The 14,811-nt window shown below is 46.2% G+C and overlaps 1 protein-coding gene across 10 annotated transcripts in view; it reads left to right on the top strand.

Annotated features, from left to right (window-relative positions):
* The window catches only part of LOC114319672 (uncharacterized), an 87,592-nt gene that overhangs the window by 41,776 nt on the left and 31,005 nt on the right, over positions 1-14,811 (top strand). For all 10 annotated transcript variants that reach the window (XM_082878639.1, XM_082878640.1, XM_082878634.1 and 7 more), the window contains 4 exons: positions 109-185; positions 1,280-1,381; positions 1,531-1,623; positions 2,458-2,546. In XM_082878639.1, the coding sequence (XP_082734765.1) occupies positions 2,495-2,546 (52 nt within the window). In that variant the 5' untranslated portion in view covers positions 109-185; positions 1,280-1,381; positions 1,531-1,623; positions 2,458-2,494. The remainder of the gene's footprint in view (positions 1-108; positions 186-1,279; positions 1,382-1,530; positions 1,624-2,457; positions 2,547-14,811) is intronic.

Raw genomic sequence — 14,811 nt, 5'->3', positions numbered from 1 at the left:
TTATATTTTGATTTTGCTCTTCAAATATTTATTTATTTTTCCTTTTAATTACTACTCATCTTTTGTTCCTTATTTGTTCCTTTATGTAATATATATTGGGTGACTTAGATAATAGCAAGAACACTAGATCTGACCGCAATGTTGTCAAGGGTGCTTGGGCTGCTCGAATTCAGCGCAACAAGATGGTAATTTTTATCTTAATTTTCTACCCCTCTACATAAGATGTATACCTTTTTACTCACAAGGGTCTTGTGTTTGTAGCTTTTCATCGAATAAAGGATAATATTTCTATTGCCTAAAGGCAGGATTGCATATTTTTGTCGATAAGGGAGTAGAAAAGGTGTGCTGTTTTGGAAGAAAAAAGGGCATCTAGTTGATTGACTAGTCCTCCCCGTGTCATTGTATATGATATGTTTTTAATGTTAATAATGTTTGTACTCAAAGGAATTGTTAATCCTTCACAAAAGGTTCTTTTGTATAAAACTAGACTACATTTGTTTCTTGGTAAATTGAGATCTAGATGGACCGGCCCTTTCATAGTTAAAACTGTTTTTTCTCATGGGGCCGTTGAGATTGAAAATCCCAAGAATGGTAATGTTTTTAAAGTGACTGGCCAACGTCTTAAACCAGTTTTGGAGAATTTCCCACCTGAAGAGGAGAGGAGTACATTGAATTGAAAGGCCCTATTTATCGAGACCCATAAACATAATAATAAAAGCTATGTTACTTTTAGGAGTTGTTAGTTTTTTGTTTGTAATTTTTTTCCCTTGTGTTTTTGGCAATAATCCCATGCAGGTTCATGGTTCATCTTTTCTTTTTTAATAAATTTTTTGTTGACGCTCAAAAAATATATATATATATATATATAGACATGGTTCATTATTTAAGGTAATCTCATAACCTTTGTGATTTTGTTTTTTACATTGAGGACAATGCATCGTTTAGGTTGGGGGGAGAAAATACTTTCTTTGAGAAGAATTTATATGTTTGCTTGCTGGAATGAGTTAGTTGTTTTGTTATAAAAAAAAAAGAAGAGACCTTGTCTAGCTTAAGAAGTTGTCAAAGCTCGAGCCATGATGGTTCTCATTCAAAACAGAACCAAACAAAACATGGAAAAAAATGACCATAAATTTATTGCAGGTGTTATTAACTTGTAATTACTATTTATTTGGAATGTTGAAGTATTTGTGGTGCTTGATATTTACCTCTCTCCTAGTTCTTCCCCTCATCATTATGCTTACATATGTGCTAATGTAAGCATTGTTTTTTTATTCTACAGTTTTACTCAGGAAATTCGTCTATTTTTTCTTTATTTTGGAGAGGTGGTTCTACATGATGCTGATCGCAGTAGGAGGACCTTCATTCATTCATGTTTGAGCCGGTAAAGATGGTTTAGTTTGTAGTCCTTTCACAATAGTTTATTTGTGGGGAAAAAATGAAATTATGATTTCATCTAACAATTATTCTCTATTTATGCATATCATATGATAAATCATATTTGAAAACCACTCTTCCAATGTTTGATTGCAGTGAATTTTTAGACCCTGGTGTTGTTGCTACACTGACTTTCGAAATCTTAACAAGAGAAAACTTCTAACTAATTTCCCGACATTACTCCCTTAGGTATGATTTGAAATTGGCATGATTCTTTGCATAGGATTTAGTTTCTTTATTTGACTGAATTTTCAGATTTAGAAGTAGAAAAGAAGAAATATGAAACATGTATATCAAATATTTTGGTAACTTATCCTCCTCTAACATCAGTCTTGCATTTGTAGTTTTTCCCATTAATGCTAAAGCTCATGAAGTAAGTTCCTTGTGTCATCTTTTTGGTTCCGTTCTTAAAAGATATATTTCATTTATTTTATTGAAATGGTCTTAGTTATAATTCGTGCAATTGTTGTGTCCTTATAACTTGATATTTGTATATGACAAATGTTAAAAGTGCTGAATATTGGGATTGAAATAAGAAAGTGTCTTGAAAATAGGTCAAACAATTAAAGGAAGTGCATTAATTTCAATAAAAACTGCATTGCATTTAATAAGAAGTGTCTTGTGTTTTCAAATTTATTTTTTGGTCTACTTTTCGTGTCCCAGGGCAATTTTTAGCAAGACCCTTCATATATATTAGTATTCATAATTGTAGTTTTATTTTATTTTTGTCTTGTCAATGCTACTTCAGAAATAAATTTCGTTGCTTATGTGATGCCACACCTTATTTTGTATGTTTAAAGATATTATGTGCCTTCCTAACCTTGTTGGAACAAAATATGGTATAGTAATTTCGTATTGAAACTAATTGAGCTTAATGGAAATTTTGACAACTAAACACATGTTTAATTTCAAAAAGGAGGATCTAAAAGAATGCTTTCAGAGATACTGTGGACTTAATCTGCTGTGAAGGGCATTATTGATTTTCATACATATATTTTTTTTCTGTTTTCTTTTTTGATGCAGATCAGAAAAATTGTTTCTAAGTGTGCTTCCAGCATTGATGTCTCTTGGATCATTTGTTCAGCTTATTTCCATCTCTCGTTGCTTACCAAGTGAGTTTGTTTTCCAGGATTCCCTAGTAGTTACATTATGCTCCTTTTCGTGTCTTTCTTTTGTGGTTTTCATCTCTTGCCATATTTCACCAATGAGCAAAATGCCTAGGGATACGCAAAAATTTACCAAAAAATCTACCACTCACATGGGTGTGGGACCAACACCCATGTGAGTGTTTGCTAGAACATTTGGGGTCTTGCATTATTGTTCGCCAATTGAAGTTCTACTTACTCTATTAACAGCTGCACCGTGTTATTTTCCTTCCATTAATTTATTGATCAGTCAAATAGACCATTTTGAAATGCCTTAATTAAATTTGTTCAGAAATTCAAAATCTACATGCTTGGTACTAGTTGGAAAACTGGATTTTATTATTTTGAATGAAAGCTAGAAAGAATAATTTCTTATTCTCATATTTAAACAATGTACACACTGCACCTCTATTAATAGGAGATACATGGCATAAAATAAGGGATTGATTGGCTACTGATTCTGAGGACTGATTAGCTACTATTTAGTTACTGTTACTAATTCTAATTCTAAATATAAACTTTCTTATTCTATAGTATTGACTAAATCTAGATATTTACAGCTGTGATATCCTAAAGAATTCAGCCATATCCTGGCCAAATTATTTTCTTTCCATTTCCAACACTCCCCCTCAAGTTGGCTTGAATATGTCTTCCATGGCCAACTTGTAGATTAGGTGGTCGAACTGTCTCTTGTGTAGTCCCTTTGTAAGAACATCTGCAATCTGCTCCACAGTGGGTATATAAGACATGTAGATCAATTCCTTCTCAATCTTTTTGTTGATAAAGTGCTTGTTGATTTCCACATGGTTAGTTCTGTTGTGAAGAACAAGATTATGAACAATTGCATTTGCTGCCTTCTTGTTACAGTAAACTTCCATTAGTGATGCTCTTGGAATTTTTAAGTCTTCCAATAATCTCTCGATCCACAAAGCTTTACAAATTCCATGAGCCATTGATCTAATTTCAGCTTCAGCACTACTTCTAGCCACTACGTTCTGCTTTTTTAGAGGGTCAGAAATTAAACCCCAAATTAAGTATGGGCCTAAGTACTGAGGTCGTCGCAAAGAGGCGACCAGGAATGAAAAAGGAGCATGGGCTAAAGTCCAAGGGAAGTGGGCCAACAGTGGGCCGGAGTATGTCTGACCCGCCAAGGGTCCAAACAGACTCCTCGAAGGAAAATGACGAAGTCAAGTTGCAGCGGGAACACATGCGACGGTCAAGTTGCAGAGGGAATACATGCAGCGGGGAAGTTGCCGAGATACTTTGCCTCAGCGCCGCCATTCCTAATATCTTTGGCTCCGCCGCCATCCAAAGTTGATGAGGGAATTGCAGAGGCGACAGTTGCGACGACCAAGTTGCGGAGGCACTTTGTCTTAGCACTGCCATTCCAAGTATTCTCGGTTCCGTCGCCACCTAGAGTTGCTGAGGGAAAAAGAGAACCGAAGCAACTAAGTTGCAGAGGCACTTTATCGGCGCTGCCATCTCCAATATTGTCGGTTATGCCATTTGAACTTGCCACGGGAAATGACTACCGCAGCAACTACTGCCGCCGCAACCAACTTGCGGAGGGAACATCTCGCCAAGGTGATAGCAGCATCTGGGAAAAGCTTCCCCTCTGCAAGGAGAGGGTAATGCCTGGCGCTGATGGCAGGCCTCAAGGCATTACTAGCTAAGGGCTGATAGCAGGCCCCAAGACTTATTGATTGGAGTTGATAGCAGGCCCAGGGTACCAGTTTACCGCGACGATCCCGCGAAGATGGGAGCAGTGTAGCCCTAGCATAAGGGACTCCCTTTCCATTACCCAGGTCATAGACCTGCCTTAGTCACACAGGCAGGACTAAGGAAGCTCCTTGGGCTTGGTACTAAGGAACAACAAGGCTGATAGCAGGCTTGGCTGTGGCCTTCGCCCGGGGAAGTTGGGGAGTTTGTGGTTAGGTGGCTAAGGGTGAAGGCTTCGCTGCGGTGAGCACGAACATTGTTGATAGCAGACTAATGGAGTCTTGAGAATGCATGTAGTGGCCAAGTAGAACTGAGAAGGCAAGTGCAGTAGCAAAGTTTATCGCTGCAAGTGCACTTGCTGAGGTTCGAGCTGAGAAGGCAAGTGCAGTGGCAAACGTTCTCATCGCAACTGCACTTCCTGAGGCTTAAGAGGGGGTTGCAGCGCCAAACACTCCCGTCGCAACTACACTTGCTGAGGCTCAAAAAAGTAGTTGCGGAGGCAAACAGAGAGTACACAGTACATGCAGAAGGACACGTGGCACCTTCACTTCTGCCTAGTGGCTTAAGGCAGAATATTCTATGTGATCTTCTAAGACACATGTCCTCTCTCTATTTGGCCACTTGGTGTCCTCTTGGTGCCAAGGAAATGCCTATATAAAAATAGGACCCATTTCCCATGGTTCAACAAGAGGAATTTTGGGGATTTGGGGTAGATGCTGCGCATTTTGGCACTGCTATACATTTCTTCTTGAGCTACTTGCTTCACCCTCACCTAGCTGCACACTCTCCAATTTCCAGACAGTTGCTGCTGCTCATTCTCAAGCCACTTCCACCGTTCTTGGACCATTAGAATAGTTTTGCCTCTCTAATTACCTTCTCTAACCTCGAACCCTTTTACATTTTTGGCGACTCCGCTGGGGAGGCTGCTTTGTTGATGGTTCATACCCGTCGTTGTTTACACACCTCGCTGGAAAAAAATGGCAGAGGATAAAGTTCAGCAAGGCTCTTCAAATGGCGAAGTAACACATGCGGAGGACCGTGACCACAGTGTTGTGATTGAGGCAGTTCAGTCACTCCAGGATACGCAAAGGGAGATCCTGGCAGCTTTGCAAATTCTCACTGAGGCTGTTATGGCCATGGCTTCTCGACCAGCTCCAACGCAAGCACCTCTGCCCGTAGCAGTCCCAAACCTAATGCCTAACTTGTTCCCTGAGGTTTGGGCTCCGATCTAGGTGCCTCTGGCGGTACTTCAGGCGAACGGTGCGGCCGCTGGTTCAGCTACCTAGGAGCAGATTGGACCATTCCAGCCCACTCACTTTTTTACTCTAGCCGATGTACAAGCTATGCTCGTAGCAAGAAGCCACTCCCATCTCTCCCCGACTCAGATGTGAGGGTCCCATACTCTCAGGAGGTATTGACCATGCCATACCCAACTGGGTATACAGTGCCCAAGTTTATTAAGTTTGATGGAAACAAGGCAATGCCAGAGAACAGGTGGTGAGGTTCATTGAAACTCTTGGTGTCCATGGCAGTGACCACTCTCTGCGTCTTCGGGAGTTCTCCAAGCCAACTCAGGCAACCCCATTTTCCCTAGTGTACGGGTCCGAAGCTGTGTTACCAGTTGAGTTGGCAGTACCCTCAGCAAGAATGGCTATGTCAGCACACTTAGTTCCAGATAGCAGAAAGAATGACATAGAGGCAGTTGAAGAAAGAAGAGATCGGGCCTCGCGGGCAATGAAAAAGTATCATTAATCCGTAGCTCGTGCCTACAATCAATCTGTTCAGCACAAGAAGTTCAATAAATGAGACTTGGTATGGAAGACAGTGGACGTAATCATGCGGGGGCAACCAATTCCCAAGTTCTCACCAAGATGGGAAGGCCCATACAAAGTTGCTGAGGCAAGCAGCAGCGGGTATTACAAGTTGACAAGAGTAGATGATGGGTTCAAAATAGGCCCTATCATCGCCACGTTGTCTGCATGCTCGAGGAAACTATCGACTGCCTGAAGCCTATCCCTTATCCACGATAGGTCCAAACCGTTCCTCTCAAGGCCGCTCTGGTTTGCCTCGGCACTTTCCACGAACTTGCTAGGGTTGTCAGAATCTTCTTAGTAGCAAGGTCGCGAATGAAGCTGGCGAGTAACCCCAGCAGTGCGGTCTGCACCATAGATCCAGGAACGTTAAAAGCAGTAAAGGTGCCGGGGTGCAGCGCCTGGATGTGCGGTGAGAGTGGAAGTAGCTCCGGAGGAGACCTTGTAACTTAGAAAAGAAACTTTCTCTGAGGGCTTAGGGGACTCCTTCACACCCCCGCCAGTTTCAATCACTGGAGGGAGACTGGTGGAGCGACCAAAGGCCTGAGGACGACGTACTTCCCCTGAAGATGATTGCGCAGCAGCATTGGAATGGGTAGATGCAACGTTGGCGACCGGGTGAACTAGCCTCGCGAGAAAGATTGAAGCTGCCTGCACCGTCATGTCGCTCCGAAAAGAGGTATCCATCTGGTAGTCTCCAACGTTCAGAACTGGAACAGTAGTGGTATCCATCCCAGTATAAAAATCTTGGGATACCCCAAGGTCAGTTGGCACTTCCGGAAAGTGAGTGGGGTACGAGTCTGTCAGCTGTTGAGAGGTTGCCGAAGCAATTGGTTTAGAGGTCCTAGCGACAACAATATCAATGTGGTTGGTAAAGTGACAGTTACTTCTAGAAGTCGGTCCAAATTTAGAGGGGTCACAGCAGGAACAGTGGAAGTAGCCGCTACACTTGCACTCTCCTCCGCCACTTGGGTGTTCGTAAGTGGGGTCTGCTGAACTAATGGAGACTTAGTGGACTGGGAGGAACCACCAGATGCAGCTTCAAAGGGAGGTGGTGCAACTTGCAGCAGCTCTCTCATGCCGGTATCTTCCCTTGGGGTCTCGGGGAAAAAATCATCTCCGCCGACAGAGGAACGGTCGGAGTGCACAGAATCAGTGGGGTTTGGAGGCTTTGCACCCTCAGCAACTAGGCCGCCCGCAACAACTTCCACAGCAGGGGGAACTTCATTTTCTGCAGCCTCCACAGCCGGCTCAGCCTCAGTAGTTAGTGCAGCCCTAACATTTGGTTCTTCTTCAACATTTGGAAGTACTGCCCTGCGGGTCCTGAACCTTGTGACCCTTGTAGCAATGGGAAGGTCGTCATCGTTGTTGTTGTCGTCGTCTGACTCTGAGGAAAGTCCGACGCCAGTGGAAGAACCTCCGGGGCCGGTGGCATGGCCGGTGGGCCCTGAAAAGAAAACAGGTTATGTGATTACCAAAGTAAACGTAAGAAGTTCAAGGAAGCAATGCAAAATATTTTCTAAGTATGGGTACGTTTCGGAGTCTCTTCCTACTTGGTGAGGCACGTGCCTCGGCAACTGATGCCGCTGCCTCTTGGGCTGCCCTTAGTCTGGAGCGGGTCGTCCGTAACTGTCGTGCGGACTTGTGGGGGAGCAATTTGCTCCAGATGGGTGAGGCTTCTCCACGGTAGTCAGGGATAGAAGCTTGAAGCGACAGAATAAACTGGTCTGTTTCCCTCGGCCTGAGGGCAGACGAAGAGATAAGTCAGGCTGCGGGATGGGTTCCATCGCAGGGACTACGGGAGCACTGTTGCAAAAGTTGAAGAAAGAATTGAGGTTGCGGTGCCAGAACAGCCTTTTACTGGGAGTGAAGGCGCCCTCTCTTCCAAGTGAGGGAAGCTCCATGAAGCCTAAGCCCTCCACAGGTAGAGCGGTATAATCACGGGCAAATCGCTGAAAGCTCTGGTGGTAATCAGTCTGAGGCGGAGGGGCATGTGGGACGCCCTAATCCATGCCGAACTGCTCAGGGACCCTGTCCGGTCGATAGATGACGCTGGACATGCCCTTCTCGTTCCACACGGGTAGAAATCTGGGGCGTATCATGGCAGCAATAAGAAGGGAGTTGGCCTGGACACTGTCGAGGGAGAAATCAACATGGCGAGCCTCGGAAAAATAGAATGGAACCACATAAATGCCTGGAAGAAGCTGAGTGAAAGGGCGGAACACACATTCTTCCATGTGGTCTACATAATCTGCAAAGGGTCTGTTGGTGCCAAGACCAGACCACCGAGAGATGTGAGGAAGGAAGGGAGTGGCGCACTTGCCTCGTGATAGGTCGACCCTTTGCATCTAGAACAGGACGACCCTCTACATCAAGGACTTCGTCTGTGAAGAAAGGCTCATGTTCTTTAGGGACGGGGCCCGTGGCAGGGAATCTCTCTTAGAAGAAAGCGGTCAGGAACTGAGTGTGTACAAAGCTCTACACATCATAGCGGGCCCATGGATCGCTCCATGTCCGAATGGATGAGATCAAACGGAAGTATAAGTTCCCCAAGAAGAGGGGGGCTAGTGGGATTTGGCTGCAGCTGCAAATGCAAAGTTTGATAGCCAATGGGAACACTAGAGGGTTAATACTCTCAGCAGGGTTGCTGGGGAGAGAAAAAAAAATGAAGTAATTGACGAAGGCGGCCAAGTACAAGTCGCTGCGGTAGCCCGGCCCAACTACGGAGTTGCGACTCTCCTCTGTGATGTCGCCCACAACTGGTTGCAGGTCCTTGAAGAAATGCTTCAGCCAGAAAGATAAGTGGTTTTGTCCCTCTTGGGCCTCTCCTGGAGTAGTTCCCCAGTCCTAACATCAGACCAAGAGCCATACTTCCGCTCCTCTCGAAAGGCTCCTTGGAGGGTAGTGACAGAAACTTGTTCTGCAGGAGTCAGGGGCGCTGGATCGAAGGGGTGATCTCCACGAGTGCTCAAGCGTAGAAGGACTGCAACATCTTCAAGGGTTGGAGTTATCTTCCCCCATGCCAAAGAAAAAGTGCGAGTGTTGCGGCCCCAGCGAGAGACAACCATATCAGTGTTGGTCTGTACTTTGCGCACTGATAACACCTTCGAAATCGAAACGGCATTGTAGAGACGAACATCCCGCAATTGCTGCTCGAACCCACCATCTGCAATGATGTCATCAACCCAGAGGGACCAGCCTGTTGAAGGGCCCGAGTGAGTGCGATAGTAGATGTATGAATGGGGAAAGTCACCACGCTCCACGCGAAACTGCAGCACAGAGACTGGGTGCACCATGTCAGCATCATCGAAAGCAACCTCACTAAAAGGAAGCAGAGGCTCCTCCAAAGGAAGGGCATCAGGAACGAAGGAGTCAACGGCCTTCCAGAAAGGGTCAGCTAGCCCTCTGAAGTATGAGGCCCTCTTCCACTTAGTAGGGGGTGGGTTAGCCCTGTCTAGTAGAAACCTTGTGCTGGCCATAAGGAAGTATAAAGAAAAGTAAAGAAGACTTTGGAAAGTGGGGACAAGTAAGAGAAGAAGACAAGGAGACAGAAAGTATGCTTGGGCGGAAGTGGGGGACCAGTGGACCCATGGGCACTATTTATAAAGAAAGTAGCAAAAGGGCGCTGACACGCTTCCCTAGGCCTATTATGACCCGTCAGTCAAGAGGGTAATCCTTTTCAGAGTCAACACAACTTCTGACCCAACCGACGCAACCCTTGGGTTACTTGCTGGCGTCATGCACGCACGGGAAACCAGGAACGTGTCCCCCACTGGGGCAGGGGGCAAATGTAAAGGGTCAGAAATTAAACCCCCAATTAAGTATGGGCCTAAGTACTAAGGTCGCCCCAAAGAGGCGATCAGGAATGAAAAAGGACCATGGGCGAAAGTCCAAGGGAAGTGGGCCAACAGTGGACCGGAGTAGGTCCGACCCGCCATGGGTCCAAACAGACTCCACGAAGGAAAATGACCAAGTCAAGTTGCAGCGGGAACACATGTGACGGTCAAGTTGTAGAGGGAATATACATGCAGCGGGGAAGTTGCTGAGGTACTTTGCCTTAGCGCCGCCATTCCTAAATCTTTGGCTCCGTCGCCATCCAAAGTTGACGAGGGAAAGAGAAAGCCAAACCACCTAAGTTGCAGAGGCGATAGTTGCGACGACCAAGTTGCGGAGGAACTTTGTCTTAGCGCCGCCATTCCTAGTATTCTCGGTTCCATCGCCACATGGAGTTGTTGAGGGAAGGAGAGAATCGAAGCTACCAAGTTGCAGAGGCGCCTAAGTTGCATAGGCACTTTGTCGGCGCCGCCATCTCCAATATTGTCGGTTATGCCATTTGAACTTGCCACGGGAAATGACTACCGCAACAACTACTGCCGCCGCAACCAACTTGCGGAGGGAACATCCCGCCAAGGTGATAGCAGCCTCTGCGAAAAGCTTCCCCTCTGCAAGTAGAGGGTAATGCCTGGCGCTGATAGCAGGCCCCAACGCATTACTAGCCCAGGGCTGATAGCAGGCCCCAAAATTCATTTAACTTGGCACTGATAGCAGGCCCCAAAATTCATTTAACTTGGCACTGATAGCAGGCCCCAAGACTTACTGGTTGGAGCTGATGGCAGGCCCAGGGTACTAGTTTACCGCGGTGATCCCGCGATGATAGGAGCAGGGTAGCCCGAGCATAAGGGACTCCCTTTCCATTACCCAGGTTATAGACCTGCCTTGGTCGCACAGGCAGGACTAAGGAAGCCCCTTGGGGTTGGTACTAAGGAACAGCATGGCTGATAGCCGGCTTGGCTGTGGCCTTCGCCCTGGGAAGCTGGGGAGTTTGTGGTTAGGTGGCTAAGGGTGAAGGCTTTGCTGCAGTGAGCACGAACATAGTCGATAGTAGACTAATGGATTCCCGAGAATGCATGCAGTGGCCAAGTAGAACTGAGAAGGCAAGTGCAGCAGCAAGGTTTACTGCTACAAGTGCCTTGCTGAGGTTCGAGCTAAGAAGGTAAGTGCAACAACAAACGCTCCCGTCGCAACTGCACTTGCTGAGGCTCAAGAGGGAGTTGCAGCGCCAAACACTCCCGTCGCAACTATACTTGCTGAGGCTCAAAAAGGTAGTTGCGGAGGCAAACAGATAGTACACAACACGTGTAGAAGGACACGTGGCACGTTCAGCCTGGTGGCTCAAGGCAGAATATTCGATGCGATTCTCTAGGACACATGTCCTCTCTCTATTTGGCCACTTGGTGTGCTCTCGGTACCAAGGAAAAGCCTATAAATAGGACCCATTTCCCAAGGTTTAACAATAGGAATTTTGGGGATTTGGGCGAGATGCTTCCTATTTTGGCACTGCCATATATTTCTTCTTGAGCTACTTGCTTCACCCTCACCCAACTGCACACTCTCCAACTTCCAGACAGTTGCTGCTGCTCATTCTCAAGCCACTTCCACCATTCTCGGACCATTAGAATAGTTTTGCCTTTCTAATCATCTTCTCTAACCTCGAACCCCTTTACATTTCTGGCGACTCCGTTGGGAAGGCTGCTTTGTTGATGGTTTATACCCGCAGTGGTTTACACACCTCACTGAAAAAAAATGGCAGAGGATGAAGTTCAGCAAGGCTCTTCAAATGACGGAGCAGCACATGCGGAGGACCGTGACCACAGTGTTGTGATTGAGGCAGTTCAGTCACTCCAGGATACGCAGAGGGAGATCCTGTCAGCTTTGCAAACTCTCATTGAGGCTGTTATGGCCATGGCTTCTCGACCAGCTCCAGCGAAAGCACCTCTGCCCGTAGCAGTCCCAAACCCAGTGCCTAACCTGTTCCCTGAGGTTCGGGCTCCAATCCAGGTGCCTCCAGTGGTACTTCAGGCGAACGGTGCGGCCGCTGGTTCAGCTACCCAGGAGCAGATTGGACCATTCCAGCCCACTCACTTTTTTACTCTAGCCGATGCACAAGTTATGCTCGAGCAAGAGCGTAGTAAGAAACAACTCCCATCTCTCCCCGACTCAGATGTGAGGGCCCCATACTCTCAGGAGATATTGACTATGCCATACCCAACTGGGTATACAGTGCCCAAGTTTATTAGGTTTGATGGGAAACAAGGCAATGCCAGAGAACAGGTGGTGAGGTTCATTGAAACTCTTGGTGTCCATGGCAGTGACCACTCTCTGCACCTTCGGGAGTTCTCCAAGTCCACTTACTGAAAGGGCTTGCAGCTGGTATGTGAACTTGGCTATCGAGTTGGGAGGAGATGGTGAACAAGTTCTACACGAAGTTCTTTCAAGTCCAAGAGAAAGTTACAACCCTCACCTTTGGGCGAGATGTCCAAAAGGAGGGTGCAGATACACTGGACTATGTTAAGCAGTTTCAAGATAAGGCTATTGACTGTTATGAACCAGGAGATAAGGCCCATTTAGTCAGCATATGTGTGGAGGGGTGCCATACGCGACTACAAAATTTTCTTAGTGAATCATAATCTACCTACCATTTCAGCCTTGATTGAGGCAGCTACGAACCTCAGTACCACTGGTCCCTTGCACAGATCTCGTGACAGCCACCGCTACCCTCACAGTAGCAGAGTTGCTGCGGTAACCTCTGTAGTAGGGAGCCACTCGCAAGGATAGTTCATGTCCTTTCGGAAGAGAAAGAGTTATGAGTACAGAAATCCATGTCCTTGCAGCCTTGAGAATGTTGAGGCTCTGGTTAAAGAATGGGTAGCTGATGGTGAACTTACCTTGGCTCCAGTTGATGACCCTCCAACCAAGAAGGACAAAGAAAGCCCGGATTATTGTGTCTATCACAGATCCACCAGACACGGTACTAGGGACTGTTGGACTTTGAAAAGTATCTTCAAGAAGAAAGTTGACGCAAATGAGCCGAAGTTCAAAGATGCCGATAACCGTGATGTTTAGAAGGACCCTTATCCTAACCACAAGGAGAAGGGGAAGAATATACATATATGATTGGCTATCTCGCGCCTGTGCGTTATCAAGTGCATATGGCGTCTTACTATGATGAGTTAGAAGATATTGCAACCGGCCAGCTCCCTGAGATAGTACCTGCAGAAGCAAAATTCGCAGAGGATGCTAATGCCCAGGCCTTACAAAACTCTGTTAAGTTTTGCGCCTTCTTTGACCAGTTGGGGCTGAGCCAAGCTGCCGGGTTGGAAGCAACAAAAGCCCTCATTAGTATTTTTGAAGTGCACCGTGATGAAGTTGCTGAGGCTAAGGAGTATGTGCCTCGGTGCATTTAGGAAGCTTATGGGGCCATTACTTTTTCAGAGGCAGACAAAGCATACTTATTTCCCCATAATCGTCCTCTTTTTGTCACAACATACATCAATGATGTAGAGTTCAAGCGTGCTTTCCTTGATGGCGGGGGCGTCCATAAACATCATCACCACTGACACCTTTGCAAAGGCTGGGATCCCAGAGTCCAGGATGGTTCGCCAACCCATCACTGTGACGGGTTTTGGCGGCTAGAAAAAAGATACCAAGGGTCATGTGGTCGTGGACTTAGCAGTTGGTGAGATCCGTTCCGCAACCAAGTTTCATGTGATTGAAGCGGGCACAAATTGCCACATGATACTTAGCAGAGCTTGGATGCACCGATATGGAGCTATCCTGTCGAGTTATCACCAATGTGTGAAGGCAAAGTTGGGAAAGCGCACAGTAACCATATAAATGCGTCTGAACAACCATTTGGGGTTGAGGAGGCATACTATTCGGATGCAGTTTTCTTTACTGAGTTGTCAACGAGTGAAACTCCAAGCGCCGGTAAAGTTGCAGGAGTAAAATTGCCAAAATGGGAAGGCATTCGGGATGCAGGGGCTGCTTCAGAAAATAGTGGGCAGAAGAGGAGTAGCAAGTCCACAAGTCCTTCGCCCAAAATTGTTAAGGTGCGGGAGGGCGGTAAGACAGTTTACTACCTATGATGGGTTTTGGAAGGCAGGCTTCATACCTTGGGAGGATGGCCCCGAGACAAATAAATGTGATGATGACGAGTTCCAAGAAGAGTTGGTGGAGACGCCTGAGTCCGCCCCTGAATGCGTGCAAGATAGACCCAAACCGCAGCAGGAGGTACTTGGTGAGGTTAACCTCAGCGACTTGCCAGGGCCGAGCAAGCCCCGTGTTCATCAGCGACACAATGGCTCCAACAGCTAAGGCAGAATTGATAACACTACTGAAGTGGTACAGTGACGTCTTTGCTTGGACATACAATGAGATGCCTGGTCTTGACCTGTCTATTGTCACCTATCACCTTGATACTTTTCCCAACTCTAAGCCAATAAAGCAGCATGCTCGAAAGTATCATCCTGACCTTGAGGCAAAGATTAAGGAAGAGGTAGAAAAGTTGTCGAGGGCCAAGTTCATTGAGCCTACACAGTACCCAACTTGGCTAGCAAATATTGTGCCTGTGGAGAAGAAGAACGGCCAGATCAGGGTCTGCGTAGACTTTCCCGACCTGAATGAATGAGGCCTGCCCGAAAGATGAGTTTTCATTGCCCCATGTTGACACACTTGTTGATTCTTCTACAGGCCATAAGATGTTCTCCTTTATGGATGGGTTCAGTGGTTATAACCAGATCAAAATGGCATCAGAAGATTCAGAAAAAACGGCATTTAGAACACCCTTGGGAAATTTTTTCTATACGGTTATGCCCTTTGGTTTGAAAAACATGGGGGCAGCCTACCAACGGGCTATGACTGCA

The sequence above is a fragment of the Camellia sinensis genome, chromosome 7, assembly GCF_055761805.1.
Source record: "Camellia sinensis isolate YWXY chromosome 7, ASM5576180v1, whole genome shotgun sequence".
Taxonomy (NCBI): Eukaryota; Viridiplantae; Streptophyta; class Magnoliopsida; order Ericales; family Theaceae; genus Camellia; species Camellia sinensis.
This window is presented reverse-complemented; position numbering and strand designations above follow the sequence as displayed.